The 22,616-nt window shown below is 42.4% G+C and overlaps 1 protein-coding gene across 2 annotated transcripts in view; it reads right to left on the reverse strand.

The window, feature by feature from the left end:
- Positions 1 to 22,616, reverse strand: part of LOC144361661 (uncharacterized) — a 113,510-nt gene that overhangs the window by 10,723 nt on the left and 80,171 nt on the right. Inside the window, exon 3 of one of the 2 annotated variants that reach the window (XM_085493675.1) lies at positions 1,154 to 1,308. The exons of the other annotated variant lie outside the window; for it this stretch is intronic. Coding sequence (XP_085349801.1) covers positions 1,154 to 1,262 — 109 coding nt within the window. The 5' untranslated portion in view covers positions 1,263 to 1,308. The remainder of the gene's footprint in view (positions 1 to 1,153; positions 1,309 to 22,616) is intronic. 2 annotated transcript variants of the gene reach the window in all.

Consider the following 22,616-nt stretch of genomic DNA (forward strand, 5'->3'; position numbering starts at 1 on the left):
TTGAAAGATCTGTTATTGTAGCTGTTTCAGTGCTTACAATCTCATTAACATTAACATTACAAAGACCTGTACGCGTGGCATCAATTTGAATAGCATCTGTGCTGGGTTCAATCGAATTTGAGTCGTCATCACATACGCCAGTCACATCAGTTTCCATATTATTTTGATCAACATTATCAGTTATTAAAATACTATCTGTTTCAGTTGCGTTGTCATTGTGTTCAGTAGTCTCAGTTACTGTGTCATTAACGTCAGTGCTAGTCATAATGTCAGTTGTAGGAGTATCTGTAGATGTGTCAAGTGTGTTCCCTGCTTGAGCCGTTTCAACGTTTTCACAGCAATTACGCTGGATATGCCCCTTTTTATGACATTTATGGCACACGATTTCGTCCATCGACAGGTAAATTCGGGCGGTGCGCTGATCGGGTGTGATGTTAATAACCCCGTCAAGCGAATTCTCATCACATATCATGTACACCTGTCGACGGAACGATTTGACATGCCTAATTCAGGATTTCTACAGCCTAAAGGAACGTAGCGAATACTCAAAACCACTCGACCATAATTAGATAGTTTCCTTTCCAATAAAGAGTTTGGAACGTAAGGTGGTATACCAGAAAGTATAACTTTCGTAGAAGGTTTAACTAAAGGTTCAACAAAAAGAAATAACGACCCAATAGAAAGAATCTCAGCGCAAACCCGTTCGACTGAGGTAACACAATCAACAAAAACAATAACAATTGACACGAGAGACAGCTACAATACTCTTTGCCCCAACAATAGAGGATATTGCCTGGACATAGGCCTCAATTCCTACACCGTCAACAGATTCACACTTAATCCTGTGCTTGCGAGTAAGACCCGAAAACGGGTTACCACCTCGTGGACTTGCCATGGGAGCGGCCATCTTGGAAGGCTCACCGGCAAGACTCCAGAAAACGAAAAATGAAAAACAAAAAACACGGCAGTTTTATGCCTAAACTGAATAGAACCGTAATGACCGTATGCACAAAGTATTAATGAAAGAACGTAGATAAGCAAAAAAGTAAACTTATTAGTAGTAAAGCTATTTTGAGGAGCTCAGTGTAGCGATATGTGAAGCTAATTAGCATTGATTCATAGATTCATTCATGCATTCATTCATTATATATACCTGGAACCACCTGCAATCCAAGATCATTCCTTAACATTTTGATGGCAAGAAAATACGTAGGGTCTTCCACAAATACAACATCACCTCTATTAAACAGCAATGTAATCATGTGGTACAGGCCAGTAGTTGCTCCAGCTGTCACCAGTATGTCATCACTTAAATAATAAATAAATAAATAAAAGTTTGAACAGATTTTATAACAATACATAAATACATTTGTAATATGCAATATTCATAATTTTTGTTAGTTTGCTGTTGACTTTGATGAGTGGAGCTCATCATATGACTGATTGCCCGTCCGTGTCAACTGTTTACTTTTTCAACTTTTTCTTGAAAACTATATTTCTTATTGCTTTGATACTCGATCTATATGTACCGAGGGCAGGTTTGGTCATTTTGTGATGCTATCTATAATTCTATAATTTTGATGAATATTTCGTAAGACATTTTTTGAATTCTTGTTGATTGCTTTGATACTATACATATTCTTAATTTTCTAATGATATCTTCAGTTCTTTAATAGAAATGAGCATTGCTAAAAGCGGAGCGATCTCAGCCGAAAGGCTACTTATTTATGAAACCTTTGAGATTTCAACAAAATGTACTGTTTTGTCGTGATTATATGTCCTACACTGTATGGCTGGGTTGCATCAGGTACACTGTATCGTTGGGTTGTGTCTCTGCAATGTATGCTCGGGTTGTGTCTCTACACTGTATGGTTGGATTGTGTCTCCTAAACTGTATGGTTGGGTAGTGTCTCATCCACTGTATGGTTGGCTTGAGCCTCTAGACTGTATGGTTGGCTTGTGCCTCTAGACTGTATGGTTTGGTTGTATCACCTACACTGTATTGTTGGGTTTTGTCTCTACACTGTATGGTTGGGTTGTGTCTCTACACTGTATGGTTGGGTTTTTGTCTTCTACACTGTATGGTTGGGTTTTTGTCTCCTACACTGTATGGTTGTGTTGTGCCTCTACACTCTATGGTTTGGTTGTGTCTCTACACTCTATGGTTGGGTTGTATCTCGTACACTGTATGGTTGGCTTGTGTCTTCTTCACTGCCTGGTTGGGTTGTATATCCTACACTGTATGGTTGGCTTGTGTCTCATCCACTGTTTGGTTGACTTGTGTCTCTACACTGTATGGTTTGGTTGTATCACCTACACTGTATGGTTGGGTTTTGTCTCTACACTGTATGGTTGGCTTGTGTCTCTACACTGTATGGTTGGGTTTTTGTCTCCTACACTGTATGGTTGTGTTGTGTCTCTACACTGTATGGTTTGGTTGTGTCTCTACACTGTATGGTTGGGTTTTGTCTCTACACTGTATGGTTGGGTTGTATCTCTTACACTGTGTGGCTGGGTTGTGTCTCAACACTGTATGGTTGGGTTGTGTCTTCACTGCCTGGGTGGCTTGTATATCCTACACTGTATGGTTGGCTTGTGTCTCAAAACTATGGTTGGGTTATGTCTCTACACTGTATGGTTTGGTTGTATCACCTACACTGTATGGTTGGGTTTTGTCTCTATACTGTATGGTTGCCTTGTGTCTCAACACTATGGTTGGGTTATGTCTCTACACTGTATGGTTGGGTTGTGTCTCTACACTGTATGGTTGGGTTTTTGTCTCCTACACTGTATGGTTGTGTTGTGTCTCTACACTGTATGGTTGGGTTGTATCTCATACACTGTATGGTTGGGTTGTATCTCATACACTGTGTGGCTGGGTTGTGTCTCAACACTGTATGGTTGGGTTGTGTCTTCACTGCCTGGGTGGGTTGTATATCCTACACTGTATGGTTGGCTTGTGTCTCGACACTATGGTTGGGTTATGTCTCTACACGGTATGGTTTGGTTGTATCACCTACACTGTATGGTTGGGTTTTGTCTCTACACTGTGTGGTTGCCTTGTGTCTCAACACTATGGTTGGGTTATGTGTCTACACTGTATGGTTGGGTTGTGTCTCTACACTGTATGGTTGGGTTTTTGTCTCCTACACTGTATGGTTGTGTTGTGTCTCTACACTGTATGGTTGGGTTGTATCTCATACACTGTATGGTTGGGTTGTATCTCATACACTGTATGGTTGGGTTGTATCTCATACACTGTATGGTTGGGTTGTATCTCATACACTGTATGGTTGGGTTGTATCACCTACACTGTATGGTTGGGTTGTATCTCCTACACTGTATGGTTGGGTTGTATCTCCTACACTGTATGGTTGGTTTGTATCTCCTACACTGTATGGTTGGCTTGTGTCTCGACACTATGGTTGGGTTATGTCTCTACACTGTATGGTTTGGTAGTATCACCTACACTGTATGGTTGGGTTTTGTCTCTACACTGTATGGTTGCCTTGTGTCTCAACACTATGGTTGGGTTATGTCTCTACACTGTATGGTTGGGTTGTGTCTCTACACTGTATGGTTGGGTTTTTGTCTCCTACACTGTATGGTTGTGTTGTGTCTCTACACTGTATGGTTGGGTTGTATCACCTACACTGTATGGTTGGCTTGTGACTCTACACTGTATGGTTTCATTGTATCACCTACACTGTGTGTGGCTGGGTTGTGTTGATACACTGTACGGTTGGGTTGTGTTTTCTTTACTGCATGGTTGGGTTGTATTTCCTACACTGTATGATTGGCTTGTGTCCCAACACTATAGTTGGGTTATGTCTCTACATTGTATGGTTGGGTTGTTTCTCTACACTGTATGGTTGGATTGTGTCTCCTGAACCGTATGGTTGGGTAGTGTCTCCTCCACTGTATGGTTTGCTTGTATCTTTGCAATGTATGGTTTGGTTGTATCTCCTACACTGTAATGATGCCTTGTGTTTCTTCATTGTATAGGTGAGTTTCATTTCCTACAATGTATGGTTGTGTTGTATCTCCTACTTTGAATGACTGGGTTGTATCTCCGACACTGTATCACTGGCTTGTCTCTCTACACTGTATGGTTGCTGTGTGTGTCTCTACACTGTATGGTTGGGTTGTATCTCCTACACTGTATGGTTGGGTTGTATCTCATACACTGTATGGTTGGGTTGTATCTCATACACTGTATGGTTGCGTTGTATCTCATACACTGTATGGTTGGTTTGTATCTCTTACACTGTGTGGCTGGGTTGTGTCTCAACACTGTATGGTTGGGTTGTGTCTTCACTGCCTGGGTGGGTTGTATATCCTACACTGTATGGTTGGCTTGTATCACTTACACTGTATGGTTGGGTTTTGTCTCTACACTGTATGGTTGCCTTGTGTCTCAACACTATGGTTGGGTTATGTCTCTACACTGTATGGTTGGGTTGTGTCTCTACACTGTATGGTTGGGTTTTTGTCTCCTACACTGTATGGTTGTGTTGTGTCTCTACACTGTATGGTTGGGTTGTATCTCATACACTGTATGGTTGGGTTGTATCTCATACACTGTATGGTTGGGTTGTATCTCATACACTGTATGGTTGGGTTGTATCTCATACACTGTATGGTTGGGTTGTATCACCTACACTGTATGGTTGGGTTGTATCTCCTACACTGTATGGTTGGGTTGTATCTCCTACACTGTATGGTTGGTTTGTATATCCTACACTGTATGGTTGGCTTGTGTCTCGACACTATGGTTGGGTTATGTCTCTACACTGTATGGATAGGTTGTATCACCTACACTGTATGGTTGGGTTGTGTCTCTACACTGTATGGTTGGGATTTTGTCTCCAATACTGTATGGATGTGGTTTGTCTCTACACTGTATGGTTGGGTTGTATCACCTACACTGTATGGTTGGCTTGTGTCTCTACACTGTATGGTTTCATTGTATCACCTACACTGTGTGTGGCTGGGTTGTGTTGATACACAGTACGGTTGGGTTGTGTTTTCTTTACTGCATGGTTGGGTTGTATTTCCTACACTGTATGATTGGCTTGTGTCCCAACACTATAGTTGGGTTATGTCTCTACATTGTATGGTTGGGTTGTTTCTCTACACTGTATGGTTGGATTGTGTCTCCTGAACCATATGGTTGGGTAGTGTATCCTCCACTGTATGGTTAGCTTGTGTCTTTGCAATGTATGGTTTGGTTGTATCTCCTACACTGTAATGATGCCTTGTGTTTCTTCATTGTATAGTTGAGTTTCATTTCCTACAATGTATGGTTGTGTTGTATCTCCTACTTTGAATGACTGGGTTGTATCTCCTACACTGTATCACTGGCTTGTCTCTCTACACTGTATAGTTGCTGTGTGTGTCTCCACACTGTATGGTTGGGTTGTATCTCCTACACTGTATGGTTGGGTTGTATCACCTACACTGTATGGTTGGGTTGTATCTCATACACTGTATGGTTGGGTTGTATCTCCTGCACTGTATGGTTGGTTTGTATCTCCTACACTGCATGGTTGGATTGTATGTCCTACACTGTATGGTTGGGTTGTATCTCCTACACTGTATGGTTGGGTTGTATCTCCTACACTGTATGGTTGGATTGTATCTCCTGCACTGTATGGTTGGTTTGTTTCTCTACACTGTATGGTTGGTTTGTATCTCCTACACTGTATGGTTGGGTTGTATCTCCTACACTGTATGGTTGGATTGTATCTCTACACTCTATGGTTGGGTTGCGTCTCTACACTGTATGGTTGGGTTGTATCTGATACACTGTATGGTTGGCTTGTGTCTCTACACTGTATGGTTGGGTTATATCTCCTACACTGCAAGTCGGGTTTGTATATCCTACACTGTATGGTTGGGTTATATCTGGACACTCTATGGTTGGGTTGTGTTTCTACACTGTATGGTTGGATCGTGTCTCTACACTGTATGGTTGGGTTGTATTTCCTGCAGTGTATGGTTGCGTTGTATCTCCTACACTATATGGTTTGTTTGTGTCTCCTCTACTGTATGGTTGGCTTGTGTCTACACTGTATGTTTGGGTCGTATTTCCTACACTATATGGTTGGGTTGTATCTCCTACACTGCAAGTTTGGTTTGTATATCCTACACTGTATGGTTAGTTTGTGTCTCAACACTAAGGTTGGGTTATGTCTCGACACTATCGTTGGGTTGTGTTTTTACACTGTATGGTTTGATCGTGTCTCCTCAACTGTATGGCTGGGTTGTATCTCCTACACTGTATGGTTGGCTTGTATCACCTAAACTGTATGGTTGGGTTGTATCTCATACACTCTATGGTTGGGTTGTATCTCCTGCACTGTATGGTTGGTTTGTATCTCCTACACTGCATGGTTGGGTTGTATCTCCTACACTGTATGGTTGGGTTGTATCTCCTACACTGTATGGTTGGGTTGTATCTCCTACACTGTATGGTTGGATTGTATCTCCTACACTCTATGGTTGGGTTGTGTCTCTACACTGTATGGTTGGGTTGTATCTGATACACTGTATGGTTGGCTTGTGTCTCTACACTGTATGGCTGGGTTGTATCTCCTACACTGCAGGGTTGGTTTGTATATCCTACACTGCATGGTTAGCATGTGTCTCAACACTATGCTTGGGTTATGTCTCAACACTCTATGGTTGGGATGTGTTTCTACACTGTATGGTTGCATCGTGTCTCCTAAACTATATGGCTGGGTAGTGTCCCAACACTATAGTTGGGTCATGTCTCGACACTCTATGGTTGGGTTGTGTTTCTACACTGTATGGTTGGATCGTGTCTCCTAAACTGTATGGCTGGATAGTGTCTCCTCTACTGTATGGTTGGCTTGTGTCTCTACACTGTATGGTTGGGTTGTATTTCCTGCAGTGCATGGTTGCGTTGTATCTCCTACACTATATGGTTTGTTTGTGTCTCCTCTACTGTATGGTTGGCTTGTGTCTACACTGTATGTTTGTTTCGTATTTCCTACACTATATGGTTGGGTTGTATCTCCTACACTGTATGGTTTGGTTGTATCTCCTACACTGTATGGTTGGTTTGTGACTCTACACTGTATGATTGGGTTGTATCTCCTACACTGCAAGTTTGGTTTGTATATCCTACAATGTATGGTTGGCATGTCTCAACACTATGGTTGGGTTATGTCTCGACACTATCGTTGGGTTGTGTTTCTACACTGTATGGTTGGATCGTGTCTCCTCAACTGTATGGCTGGGTAGTGTCTCGTCTACTGTATGGTTGGCTTGTGTCTCTACACTGTATGGTTTGGTTGTATCTCCTACTCTGTAAGGTTGGCATATATCTCTTCACTGAATGGTTGTGTTTCATTTCCTACACTGTATGGTTGTGTTGTATCTCCTACTTTGTATGGCTGGATTGTATCACCTACACTGTATGGTTGGGTTGTATCTCCTACACTGTATGGTTGGGTTGTATCTCCTACACTGTATGGTTGGATTGTATCTCCTGCACTGTATGGTTGGTTTGTTTCTCTACACTGTATGGTTGGTTTGTATCTCCTACACTGTATGGTTGGGTTTTATCTCCTACACTGTATGGTTGGATTGTATCTCTACACTCTATGGTTGGGTTGCGTCTCTACACTGTATGGTTGGGTTGTATCTGATACACTGTATGGTTGGCTTGTGTCTCTACACTGTATGGTTGGGTTATATCTCCTACACTGCAAGTCGGGTTTGTATATCCTACACTGTATGGTTGGGTTATATCTGGACACTCTATGGTTGGGTTGTGTTTCTACACTGTATGGTTGGATCGTGTCTCTACACTGTATGGTTGGGTTGTATTTCCTGCAGTGTATGGTTGCGTTGTATCTCCTACACTATATGGTTTGTTTGTGTCTCCTCTACTGTATGGTTGGCTTGTGTCTACACTGTATGTTTGGGTCGTATTTCCTACACTATATGGTTGGGTTGTATCTCCTACACTGCAAGTTTGGTTTGTATATCCTACACTGTATGGTTAGTTTGTGTCTCAACACTATGGTTGGGTTATGTCTCGACACTATCGTTGGGTTGTGTTTTTACACTGTATGGTTTGATCGTGTCTCCTCAACTGTATGGCTGGGTTGTATCTCCTACACTGTATGGTTGGCTTGTATCACCTAAACTGTATGGTTGGGTTGTATCTCATACACTCTATGGTTGGGTTGTATCTCCTGCACTGTATGGTTGGGTTTTATCTCCTACACTGCATGGTTGGGTTGTATCTCCTACACTGTATGGTTGGATTGTATCTCCTACACTCTATGGTTGGGTTGTGTCTCTACACTGTATGGTTGGGTTGTATCTGATACACTGTATGGTTGGCTTGTGTCTCTACACTGTATGGCTGGGTTGTATCTCCTACACTGCAGGGTTGGTTTGTATATCCTACACTGCATGGTTAGCATGTGTCTCAACACTATGCTTGGGTTATGTCTCAACACTCTATGGTTGGGATGTGTTTCTACACTGTATGGTTGCATCGTGTCTCCTAAACTATATGGCTGGGTAGTGTCCCAACACTATAGTTGGGTCATGTCTCGACACTATGGTTGGGTTGTGTTTCTACACTGTATGGTTGGATCGTGTCTCCTAAACTGTATGGCTGGGTAGTGTCTCCTCTACTGTATGGTTGGCTTGTGTCTCTACACTGTATGGTTGGGTTGTATTTCCTGCAGTGCATGGTTGCGTTGTATCTCCTACACTATATGGTTTGTTTGTGTCTCCTCTACTGTATGGTTGGCTTGTGTCTACACTGTATGTTTGTTTCGTATTTCCTACACTATATGGTTGGGTTGTATCTCCTACACTGTATGGTTTGGTTGTATCTCCTACACTGTATGGTTGGTTTGTGACTCTACACTGTATGATTGGGTTGTATCTCCTACACTGCAAGTTTGGTTTGTATATCCTACAATGTATGGTTGGCATGTCTCAACACTATGGTTGGGTTATGTCTCGACACTATCGTTGGGTTGTGTTTCTACACTGTATGGTTGGATCGTGTCTCCACAACTGTATGGCTGGGTAGTGTCTCGTCTACTGTATGGTTGGCTTGTGTCTCTACACTGTATGGTTTGGTTGTATCTCCTACTCTGTAAGGTTGGCATATATCTCTTCACTGAATGGTTGTGTTTCATTTCCTACACTGTATGGTTGTGTTGTATCTCCTACTTTGTATGGCTGGATTGTATCACCTACACTGTATGGTTGGGTTGTATCTCCTACACTGTATGGTTGGGTTGTATCTCCAACACTGTATGGTTGGGTTGTATCACATACACTTTATGGTTGGGTTGTATCTCCTACACTGTATGGTTGGGTTGTATCTCCTACACTGTATGGTTGGTTTGTATCTCCTACACTGTATGGTTGGCTTGTGTCTCTACAATGTTTGGTTGCGTTGTATCTCATACACTGTATGGTTGGCTTGTGTCTCTACACAGTATGGTTGGGTTGCATCTCCTACACTGCATGGTTGGGTTGTGTCTCCTACACTGTATGGTTGCGTTGTATCTCCTACACTGTATGGTTTGTTTGTATCTCCTACACTGTATGGTTGTATTGTATTTCCTACACTGTATGGTTGGGTTGTGTCTCTACACTGTATGGTTGGGTTGTACCTGATACAGTGTATGGTTGGCTTGTGTCTCAACACTATGGTTGGGTTATGTCTCGACACTCTATGGTTGGGTTGTGTTTCTACACTGTATGGTTTGGTTGTATCTCCCACTCTGTATGGTTGGGTTGTGTCTCTACAGTGTATGGTTGGGTTGTATTTCCTGCAGTGTATGGTTGCGTTGTATCTCCTACGCTATATGGTTTGTTTGTGTCTCCAACACTGTATTGTTGCGTTGTATCTCCTAAACTACATGGTTGGGTTGTATCTCCTACACTGTATGGTTGAATTGTATCTCCTACACTGTATGGTTGGGTTGTATCTCCTACACTGTATGGTTGGTTTGTGTCTCTACACTGCATGGTTGGGTTGTATCTCCTACACTGTATGGTTTGGTTGTATCTCCTACACTCTATGGTTGGTTTGTGACTCTACACTGCATGGTTGGGTTGTATCTCCTACACTGTATGGTTGGGTTGTATCTCCTACACTGTATGGTTGGTTTGTATCTCCTACACTCTATGGTTGGCTTGTGTCTCTACACTGTATGGATGGGTTGTATCTGATACACTGTATGGTTGGCTTGTGTCTCTACACTGTATGATTGGGTTGTATCTCCTACACTGCAAGTTTGGTTTGTATATCCTACACTGTATGGTTGGCTTGTGTCTCAACACTGAATGGTTGTGTTTCATTTCCTACACTTTATGGTTGTGTTGTAATTCCTACTTTGTATGGCTGGATTGTATCTCCAACACTGTATATCTGGCTTGTGTCTCTAAACTGTACGGTTTGGGTGTGTCTCTACACTGTGTGCTTGGGTTGTATCTCCCACTCTGTTTGGTTGGATTGTATCTCCTACACTGTATGGTTGGTTTGTATCTCCTACACTGTATGGTTGGCTTGTGTCTCTACACTGTATGGTTTCATTGTATCACCTACACTGTGTGGCTGGGTTGTGTCGATACACTGTACGGTTTGGTTGTGTTTTCTTTACTGCATGGTTGGGTTGTATTTCCTACACTGTATGTTTGGCTTGTGTCCCAACACTATAGTTGGGTTATGTCTCTACAATGTATGGTTGGGTTGTTTCTCTACACTGTATGGTTGGATTGTGTCTCCTGAACTGTATGGTTTGGTTGTATCTCCTACACTGTAAAGATGCCTTGTGTCTCTTCATTGTATAGTTGAGTTTCATTTCCTACAATGTATGCTTGTGTTGTATCTCCTACAATGTATGCTTGTGTTGTATCTCCTACTTTGAATGACTGGGTTGTATCTCCTACACTGTATCGCTGGCTTGTGTCTCTACACTGTATGGTTGCTGTGTGTGTCTCTACACTGTATGGTTGGGTTGTATCACCTACACTGTATGGTTGGGTTGTATCTCATACACTGTATGGTTGGGTTGTATCTCCTACACTGTATGGTTGGGTTGTATCTCCTACAATGTATGGTTGGCTTGTGTCTCCTACACTGTATGGTTGGGTTGTATCTCCTACACTGCATGGTTGGGTTGTATCTCCAAACTGTATGGTTGGATTTGTATCTCCTACACTGTATGGTTGGATTGTATCTCCTAAACTGTATGGTTGGATTATGTCTCGACAATCTATGGTTGTGTTGTGTTTCTACACTGTGTGGTTGGATCGTGTCTCCTAAACTGTATGGTTGGGTTGTATCTCCTACTCTGTATGGTTCGGTTGTATCTCCTACACTGTATGGTTGGTTTGTGTCTGTACACTGTATGGTTGGTTTGTATCTCCTACACTGTATGGTTGGGTTGTATCTCCTACACTGTATGGTTTGGTTGTATCTCCTACTCTGTAAGGTTGACATATATCTCTACACTGAATGGTTGTGTTTCATTTCCTACACTGTATGGTTGTGTTGTATCTCCTACTATGTATGGCTGGATTGTATCTCCTACACTGTATGTCTGGCTTGTGTCTCTAAGCTGTACGGTTTGGGTGTGTCTCTACACTGTATGTTTGGGTTGTATCTCCCACTCTGTATGGTTGGGTTGTATCTCCTACACTGTATGGTTGGATTGTATCTCCTACACTGTATGGTTGGGTTGTGTCTCTACACTGTATGGTTGGGTTGTATCTGATACACTGTATGGTTGGCTTGTGTCTCTACACTGTATGGTTGTGTTATATCTCCTACACTGCAAGTTGGGATTGTATATCCTACAGTGTATGGTTGGCTTGTGTCTCAACACTATGATTGGGTTATGTTTCGACAAGAATGGTTGGGTTGTGTTTCTACACTGTATGGTTGGATCGTGTCTCCTAAACTGTATGGCTGGGTAGTGTCTCCTCCACTGTATGGTTGGCTTGTGTCTCTACACTGTATGGTTGGGTTGTATCTCCAACACTGAATGGTTGGTTTGTATCTCCTACACTGTATGGTTGGGTTGTATCTCCTATACTGTATGGTTGGGTTGTATCTCCTACACTGTATGGTTGGGTTGTATCTCCTACAATGTATGGTTGGGTTGTATCTCCTACACTGTATGGTTGGTTTGTGTCTCTACACTGTATGGTTGGTTTGTATCTCCTACACTGTATGGTTGGGTTGTATCTCCTACACTGTATGGTTTGGTTGTATCTCCTACTTTGTAAGGTTGACATATATCTCTACACTGAATGGTTGTGTTTCATTTCCTACACTGTATGGTTGTGTTGTATCTCCTGCACTGTATGGCTGTATTGTATCTCCTACACTGTATGTCTGGCTTGTGTCTCTAAGCTGTACGGTTTGGGTGTGTCTCTACACTGTATGTTTGGGTTGTATCTCCCACTCTGTATGGTTGGGTTGTATCTCCTACACTGTATGGTTGGATTGTATCTCCTACACTGTATGGTTGGGTTGTGTCTCTACACTGTATGGTTGGATTGTATCTGATACACTGTATGGTTGGCTTGTGTCTCTACACTGTATGGTTGGGTTATATCTCCTACACTGCAAGTTGGGTTTGTATATCCTACAGTGTATGGTTGGCTTGTGTCTCAACACTATGATTGGGTTATGTTTCGACAAAATGGTTGGGTTGTGTTTCTACACTGTATGGTTGGATCGTGTCTCCTAAACTGTATGGCTGGGTAGTGTCTCCTCTACTGTATGGTTGGCTTGTGTCTCTACACAGTATGGTTGGGTTGTATTTCCTGCAGTGTATGGTTGCGTTGTATCTCCTACACTATATGGTTTGTTTGTGTCTCCTCTACAGTATGGTTGGCTTGTGTCTACACTGTATGTTTGGGTCGTATTCCCTACACTATATGGTTGGGTTGTATCTCCTTCACTGTATGGCTGGATTGTATCTCCTACACTGTATGTCTGGCTTGTGTCTCTAAGCTGTACGGTTTGGGTGTGTCTCTACACTGTATGTTTGGGTTGTATCTCCCACTCTGTATGGTTGGGTTGTATCTCCTACACTGTATGCTTGGATTGTATCTCCTACACTGTATAGTTGGGTTGTGTCTCTACACTGTATGGTTGGGTTGTATCTGATACACTGTATGGTTGGCTTGTGTCTCTACACTGTATGGTTGGGTTATATCTCCTACACTGCAAGTTGGGATTGTATATCCTACAGTGTATGGTTGGCTTGTGTCTCAACACTATGATTGGGTTATGTTTCGACAAAATGGTTGGGTTGTGTTTCTACACTGTATGGTTGGATCGTGTCTCCTAAACTGTATGGCTGGGTAGTGTCTCCTCCACTGTATGGTTGGTTTGTGTCTCTACACTGTATGGTTGGGTTGTATCTCCAACACTGAATGGTTGGTTTGTATCTCCTACACTGTATGGTTGGGTTGTATCTCCTACACTGTATGGTTGGGTTGTATCTCCTTCACTGTATGGTTTGGTTGTATCTCCTACACTGTATGGTTGGTTTGTGTCTCTACACTGTATGGTTGGTTTGTATCTCCTACACTGTATGGTTGGGTTGTATCTCCTACACTGTATGGTTTGGTTGTATCTCCTACTTTGTAAGGTTGACATATATCTTTACACTGAATGGTTGTGTTTCATTTCCTACACTGTATGGTTGTGTTGTATCTCCTACTTTGTATGGCTGGATTGTATCTCCTACACTGTATGGCTGGGTAGTGTCTCCTCTACTGTATGGTTGGCTTGTGTCTCTACACAGTATGGTTGGGTTGTATTTCCTGCAGTGTATGGTTGCGTTGTATCTCCTACACTATATGGTTTGTTTGTGTCTCCTCTACTGTATGGTTGGCTTGTGTCTACACTGTATGTTTGGGTCGTATTCCCTGCACTATATGGTTGGGTTGTATCTCCTGCACTGTATGGCTGGATTGTATCTCCTACACTGTATGTCTGGCTTGTGTCTCTAAGCTGTACGGTTTGGGTGTGTCTCTACACTGTATGTTTGGGTTGTATCTCCCACTCTGTATGGTTGGGTTGTATCTCCTACACTGTATGGTTGGATTGTATCTCCTACACTGTATAGTTGGGTTGTGTCTCTACACTGTATGGTTGGGTTGTATCTGATACACTGTATGGTTGGCTTGTGTCTCTACACTGTATGGTTGGGTTATATCTCCTACACTGCAAGTTGGGATTGTATATCCTACAGTGTATGGTTGGCTTGTGTCTCAACACTATGATTGGGTTATGTTTCGACAAAATGGTTGGGTTGTGTTTCTACACTGTATGGTTGGATCGTGTCTCCTAAACTGTATGGCTGGGTAGTGTCTCCTCCACTGTATGGTTGGTTTGTGTCTCTACACTGTATGGTTGGGTTGTATCTCCAACACTGAATGGTTGGTTTGTATCTCCTACACTGTATGGTTGGGTTGTATCTCCTACACTGTATGGTTGGGTTGTATCTCCTTCACTGTATGGTTTGGTTGTATCTCCTACACTGTATGGTTGGTTTGTGTCTCTACACTGTATGGTTGGTTTGTATCTCCTACACTGTATGGTTGGGTTGTATCTCCTACACTGTATGGTTTGGTTGTATCTCCTACTTTGTAAGGTTGACATATATCTCTACACTGAATGGTTGTGTTTCATTTCCTACACTGTATGGTTGTGTTGTATCTCCTACTTTGTATGGCTGGATTGTATCTCCTACACTGTATGGCTGGGTAGTGTCTCCTCTACTGTATGGTTGGCTTGTGTCTCTACACAGTATGGTTGGGTTGTATTTCCTGCAGTGTATGGTTGCGTTGTATCTCCTACACTATATGGTTTATTTGTGTCTCCTCTACTGTATGGTTGGCTTGTGTCTACACTGTATGTTTGGGTCGTATTCCCTACACTATATGGTTGGGTTGTATCTCCTGCACTGTATGGTTTGGTTGTATCTCCTACACTGTATGGTTGGTTTGTGACTCTACACTGTATGGTTGGGTTATATCTCCTACACTGTATGGTTGGGTTGTATCTCCTACACTGTATGGTTCGATTGTATCTCCTACACTGTATGGTTGGGTTGTATCTCCTACACTGTGTGGCTGGTTTGTATCTCCTACACTCTATGGTTGGCTTGTGTATCTACACTGTATGGATGGGTTGTATCTGATACACTGTATGGTTGGCTTGTGTCTCTACACTGTATGGTTGGGTTGTATCTCCTACACTGCAAGTTTGGTTTGTATATCCTACACTGTATGGTTGGCTTGTGTCTCAACACTATGGTTGGGTTGTGTTTCTACACTGTATGGTTGGATCGTGTCTCCTAAACTGTATGGCTGGGTAATGTCTCTTCCACTGTATGGTTGGCTTGTGTCTCTACACTGTATGGTTTGGTTGTATCTCCTACTCTGTAAGGTTGGCATATATCTCTACACTGTATGGTTGTGTTGTATCTCCTACTTTGTATGGCTGGATTGTATCTCCTGCACTGTATGTCTGGCTTGTGTCTCTAAGCTGTATGGTTGGGTTGTTTCTCTACACTGTATGGTTGGATTGTGTCTCCTGAACTGTATGGTTGGGTAGTGTCTCCTCCACTGTATGGTTAGCTTGACTCTTTGCAATGTATGGTTTGGTTGTATCTCCTACACTGTAATGTTGCCCTGTGTCTCTTCATTGTATTGTTGGGTTTCATTTCCTACAATGTATGGTTGTGTTGTATCTCCTACTTTGTATGACTGGGTTGTATCTCCTACACTGTATCGCTGGCTTGTGTCTCTACACTGTATGGTTGCTGTGTGTGTCTCTACACTGTATGGTTGGGTTGTATCTCCTACATTGTATGGTTGGGTTGTATCTCCTACACTGTATGGTTGGTTTGTATCTCCTACACTGTATGGTTGGCTTGTGTCTCTACCCTGTATGGTTGGGTTGTATCTCACACACTGTATGGTTGGCTTGTGTCTTTACACTGTATTGTTGGGTTGTATCTCCTACACTGCATGGTTGGGTTGTATCTCCTACACTGCATGTTTGGGTTGTGTCTCTACACTGTATGGTTGGCTTATATCTCCTACACTGCAAGTTGGGTTGTATCTCCTACACTGTATGGTTGGGTTGTATCTGATACACTGTATGGTTGGCTTGTGTTTCAACACTATGGTTGGGTAATGTCTCGACATTCTATGGTTGGGTTGTGTTTCTACACTGTATGGTTGGATCGTGTCTCCTAAACTGTATGGCTGGGTAGTGTCTCCTCTACTGTATGGTTGGCTTGTGTCTCCACACTGTATGGTTTGTTTGTATCTCCTACACTGTATGGTTTGTTTGTGTCCCCAACACTGTATGGTTGCGTTGTATCTCCTACACTGCATGGTTGGGTTGTATCTCCTACACTGAAGGTTGTGTTTAATTTCCTACACTGTATGGTTGCGTTGTATCCCCTACACTATATGGTTTGTTTGTGTCCCCAACACTGTATGGTTGGGTTGTATCTCCTACACTGCATGTTTGGGTTGTATCTCCTACACTGTATGGTTGGTTTGTATCTCCTACACTCTGTGGTTGGCTTGAGTCTCTACAATGTATGGTTTCATTGTATCACCTACACTGTATGGTTGGGTTGTATCTCCTACACTGTATGGTTGATTTGTATCTCCTACACTGTATGGTAGGCTTGTGTCTCAACACAGTATGGTATCATTGTATCACCTACACTGTATGGTTGGGTTGTATCTCCTACACTGTATAGTTGGGTTGTATCTCCTACACTTTATGGTTGGTTTGTATCTCCTACACTGTATGTTTGGCTTGTGTCTCTACACTGTATGGTTGGGTTGTATTTCCTGCACTGTATGGTTGTGTTGTATCTCCTAAACTATATGGTTTGTTTGTGTCTCCAACACTGTATGGTTGCGTTGTATCTCCTGCACTACATGGTTGGGTTGTGTCTACACTGTATGTTTGGGTCGTATTTCCTACACTTTATGGTTGGGTTGTATCTCCTGCACTGTATGGTTTGATTGTATCTCTTACACTGCATGGTTGGTTTGTGTCTCTACACTGTATGTTTGTGTTGTATCTCCTACACTGTATTGTTGGGTTGTATCTCCTACACTGCATGGTTGGGTTGTATCTCCTACACTGTATGGTTGGTTTGTATCTCCTACACTGTATGGTTGGCATGTGTCTCTACACTGTATGGTTTCATTGTATCACCTACAATGTATGGTTGGGTTGTATCTCCTTCACTGTATGGTTGGGTTGTATCTCCTACACTGTATGGTTGGGTTGTATCTCCTACACTGTATGGTTGGGTTGTATCTGATACACTGTATGGTTGGCTTGTGTCTCTACACTGTATGGTTGGGTTATATCTCCTACACTGCAAGTTGGGATTGTATATCCTACAGTGTATGGTTGGCTTGTGTCTCAACACTATGATTGGGTTATGTTTCGACAAAATGGTTGGGTTGTGTTTCTACACTGTATGGTTGGATCGTGTCTCCTAAACTGTATGGCTGGGTAGTGTCTCCTCCACTGTATGGTTGGTTTGTGTCTCTACACTGTATGGTTGGGTTGTATCTCCAACACTGAATGGTTGGTTTGTATCTCCTACACTGTATGGTTGGGTTGTATCTCCTACACTGTATGGTTGGGTTGTATCTCCTTCACTGTATGGTTTGGTTGTATCTCCTACACTGTATGGTTGGTTTGTGTCTCTACACTGTATGGTTGGTTTGTATCTCCTACACTGTATGGTTGGGTTGTATCTCCTACACTGTATGGTTTGGTTGTATCTCCTACTTTGTAAGGTTGACATATATCTCTACACTGAATGGTTGTGTTTCATTTCCTACACTGTATGGTTGTGTTGTATCTCCTACTTTGTATGGCTGGATTGTATCTCCTACACTGTATGGCTGGGTAGTGTCTCCTCTACTGTATGGTTGGCTTGTGTCTCTACACAGTATGGTTGGGTTGTATTTCCTGCAGTGTATGGTTGCGTTGTATCTCCTACACTATATGGTTTATTTGTGTCTCCTCTACTGTATGGTTGGCTTGTGTCTACACTGTATGTTTGGGTCGTATTCCCTACACTATATGGTTGGGTTGTATCTCCTGCACTGTATGGTTTGGTTGTATCTCCTACACTGTATGGTTGGTTTGTGACTCTACACTGTATGGTTGGGTTATATCTCCTACACTGTATGGTTGGGTTGTATCTCCTACACTGTATGGTTCGATTGTATCTCCTACACTGTATGGTTGGGTTGTATATCCTACACTGTGTGGCTGGTTTGTATCTCCTACACTCTATGGTTGGCTTGTGTCTCTACACTGTATGGATGGGTTGTATCTGATACACTGTATGGTTGGCTTGTGTCTCTACACTGTATGGTTGGGTTGTATCTCCTACACTGCAAGTTTGGTTTGTATATCCTACACTGTATGGTTGGCTTGTGTCTCAACACTATGGTTGGGTTATGTCTCGACAATCTATGGTTGGGTTGTGTTTCTACACTGTATGGTTGGATCGTGTCTCCTAAACTGTATGGCTGGGTAATGTCTCTTCCACTGTATGGTTGGCTTGTGTCTCTACACTGTATGGTTTGGTTGTATCTCCTACTCTGTAAGGTTGGCATATATCTCTACACTGAATGGTTGTGTTTCATTTTCTACACTGTATGGTTGTGTTGTATCTCCTACTTTGTATGGCTGGATTGTATCTCCTGCACTGTATGTCTGGCTTGTGTCTCTAAGCTGTATGGTTGGGTTGTTTCTCTACACTGTATGGTTGGATTGTGTCTCCTGAACTGTATGGTTGGGTAGTGTCTCCTCCACTGTATGGTTAGCTTGACTCTTTGCAATGTATGGTTTGGTTGTATCTCCTACACTGTAATGTTGCCCTGTGTCTCTTCATTGTATTGTTGGGTTTCATTTCCTACAATGTATGGTTGTGTTGTATCTCCTACTTTGTATGACTGGGTTGTATCTCCTACACTGTATCGCTGGCTTGTGTCTCTACACTGTATGGTTGCTGTGTGTGTCTCTACACTGTATGGTTGGGTTGTATCTCCTACATTGTATGGTTGGGTTGTATCTCCTACACTGTATGGTTGGTTTGTATCTCCTACACTGTATGGTTGGCTTGTGTCTCTACCCTGTATGGTTGGGTTGTATCTCACACACTGTATGGTTGGCTTGTGTCTTTACACTGTATTGTTGGGTTGTATCTCCTACACTGCATGGTTGGGTTGTATCTCCTACACTGCATGTTTGGGTTGTGTCTCTACACTGTATGGTTGGCTTATATCTCCTACACTGCAAGTTGGGTTGTATCTCCTACACTGTATGGTTGGGTTGTATCTGATACACTGTATGGTTGGCTTGTGTTTCAACACTATGGTTGGGTAATGTCTCGACATTCTATGGTTGGGTTGTGTTTCTACACTGTATGGTTGGATCGTGTCTCCTAAACTGTATGGCTGGGTAGTGTCTCCACACTGTATGGTTTGTTTGTATCTCCTACACTGTATGGTTTGTTTGTGTCCCCAACACTGTATGGTTGCGTTGTATCTCCTACACTGCATGGTTGGGTTGTATCTCCTACACTGAAGGTTGTGTTTAATTTCCTACACTGTATGGTTGCGTTGTATCCCCTACACTATATGGTTTGTTTGTGTCCCCAACACTGTATGGTTGGGTTGTATCTCCTACACTGCATGTTTGGGTTGTATCTCCTACACTGTATGGTTGGTTTGTATCTCCTACACTCTGTGGTTGGCTTGAGTCTCTACAATGTATGGTTTCATTGTATCACCTACACTGTATGGTTGGGTTGTATCTCCTACACTGTATGGTTGATTTGTATCTCCTACACTGTATGGTAGGCTTGTGTCTCAACACAGTATGGTATCATTGTATCACCTACACTGTATGGTTGGGTTGTATCTCCTACACTGTATAGTTGGGTTGTATCTCCTACACTTTATGGTTGGTTTGTATCTCCTACACTGTATGTTTGGCTTGTGTCTCTACACTGTATGGTTGGGTTGTATTTCCTGCACTGTATGGTTGTGTTGTATCTCCTAAACTATATGGTTTGTTTGTGTCTCCAACACTGTATGGTTGCGTTGTATCTCCTGCACTACATGGTTGGGTTGTGTCTACACTGTATGTTTGGGTCGTATTTCCTACACTTTATGGTTGGGTTGTATCTCCTGCACTGTATGGTTTGATTGTATCTCTTACACTGCATGGTTGGTTTGTGTCTCTACACTGTATGTTTGGGTTGTATCTCCTACACTGTATTGTTGGGTTGTATCTCCTACACTGCATGGTTGGGTTGTATCTCCTACACTGTATGGTTGGTTTGTATCTCCTACACTGTATGGTTGGCATGTGTCTCTACACTGTATGGTTTCATTGTATCACCTACAATGTATGGTTGGGTTGTATCTCCTTCACTGTATGGTTGGGTTGTATCTCCTACACTGTATTGTTGATTTGTATCTCCTACACTGTATGGTTGGCTTGTGTCTCAACACTGTATGGTTTCATTGTATCACATACACTGTATGGTTTCATCGTATCACCTACACTGCATGGTTGGGTTGTATCTCCTACACTATATGGTTGGGTTGTATCTCCTACACTGTATGGTTGGAATGTATCTCCTACACTGTATGTTTGGGATGTATCTCCTACACTGTATGGTTGGCTTGTGTCTCTACCCTGTATGGTTGGGTTGTATCTCACACACTGTATGGTTGGCTTGTGTCTTTACGCTGTATTGTTGGGTTGTATCTCCTACACTGCATGGTTGGGTTGTATCTCCTACACTGCATGTTTGGGTTGTGTCTCTACACTGTATGGTTGGCTTATATCTCCTACACTGCAAGTTGGGTTTGTATATCCCACACTGTATGGTTGGTTTGTATCTGATACACTGTATGGTTGGCTTGTGTTTCAACACTATGGTTGGGTTATGTCTCGACATTCTATGGTTGGGTTGTGTTTCTACACTGTATGGTTGGATCGTGTCTCCTAAACTGTATGGATGGGTAGTGTCTCCTCTACTGTATGGTTGGCTTGTGTCTCTAAACTGGATGGTTTGTTTGTATCTCATACACTGTATGGTTGGGTTGTATTTCCTGCATTGTATGGTTGCGTTGTATCTCCTACACTATATGGTTTGTTTGTGTCCCCAACACTGTATGGTTGCGTAGTATCTCCTACACTGCATGGTTGGGTTGTATCTCCTACACTGAAGGTTGTGTTTAATTTCCTACACTGTATGGTTGCGTTGTATCTCCTACACTATATGGTTTGTTTGTGTCCCCAACACTGTATGGTTGGGTTGTATCTCCTACACTGCATGTTTGGGTTGTATCTCCTACACTGTATGGTTGGTTTGTATCTCCTACACTCTATGGTTGGCTTGAGTCTCTACAATGTATGGTTTCATTGTATCACCTACACTGTATGGTTGGGTTGTATCTCCTACACTGTATGGTTGATTTGTATCTCCTACACTGTATGGTAGGCTTGTGTCTCAACACTGTATGGTATCATTGTATCACCTACACTGTATGGTTGGGTTGTATCTCCTACACTGTATAGTTGGGTTGTATCTCCTACACTTTATGGTTGGTTTGTATATGCTACACTGTATGCTTGGCTTGTGTCTCTACACTGAATGGTTGGGTTGTATTTCCTGCACTGTATGGTTGTGTTGTATCTCCTAAACTATATGGTTTGTTTGTGTCTCCAACACTGTATGGTTGCGTTGTATCTCCTGCACTACATGGTTGGGTTGTGTCTACACTGTATGTTTGGGTCGTATTTCCTACACTTTATGGTTGGGTTGTATCTCCTGCACTGTATGGTTTGATTGTATCTCTTACACTGCATGGTTGGTTTGTGTCTCTACACTGTATGTTTGGGTTGTATCTCCTACACTGTATTGTTGGGTTGTATCTCCTACACTGCATGGTTGGGTTGTATCTCCTACACTGTATGGTTGGTTTGTATCTCCTACACTGTATGGTTGGCATGTGTCTCTACACTGTATGGTTTCATTGTATCACCTACAATGTATGGTTGGGTTGTATCTCCTTCACTGTATGGTTGGGTTGTATCTCCTACACTGTATTGTTGATTTGTATCTCCTACACTGTATGGTTGGCTTGTGTCTCAACACTGTATGGTTTCATTGTATCACATACACTGTATGGTTTCATCGTATCACCTACACTGCATGGTTGGGTTGTATCTCCTACACTATATGGTTGGGTTGTATCTCCTACACTGTATGGTTGGAATGTATCTCCTACACTGTATGTTTGGGATGTATCTCCTACACTGTATGGTTGGCTTGTGTCTCTACCCTGTATGGTTGGGTTGTATCTCACACACTGTATGGTTGGCTTGTGTCTTTACGCTGTATTGTTGGGTTGTATCTCCTACACTGCATGGTTGGGTTGTATCTCCTACACTGCATGTTTGGGTTGTGTCTCTACACTGTATGGTTGGCTTATATCTCCTACAC

Source organism: Saccoglossus kowalevskii, chromosome 19 (genome assembly GCF_978046115.1).
Source record: "Saccoglossus kowalevskii chromosome 19, keSacKowa6.1, whole genome shotgun sequence".
Lineage (NCBI taxonomy): Eukaryota > Metazoa > Hemichordata > Enteropneusta > Harrimaniidae > Saccoglossus > Saccoglossus kowalevskii.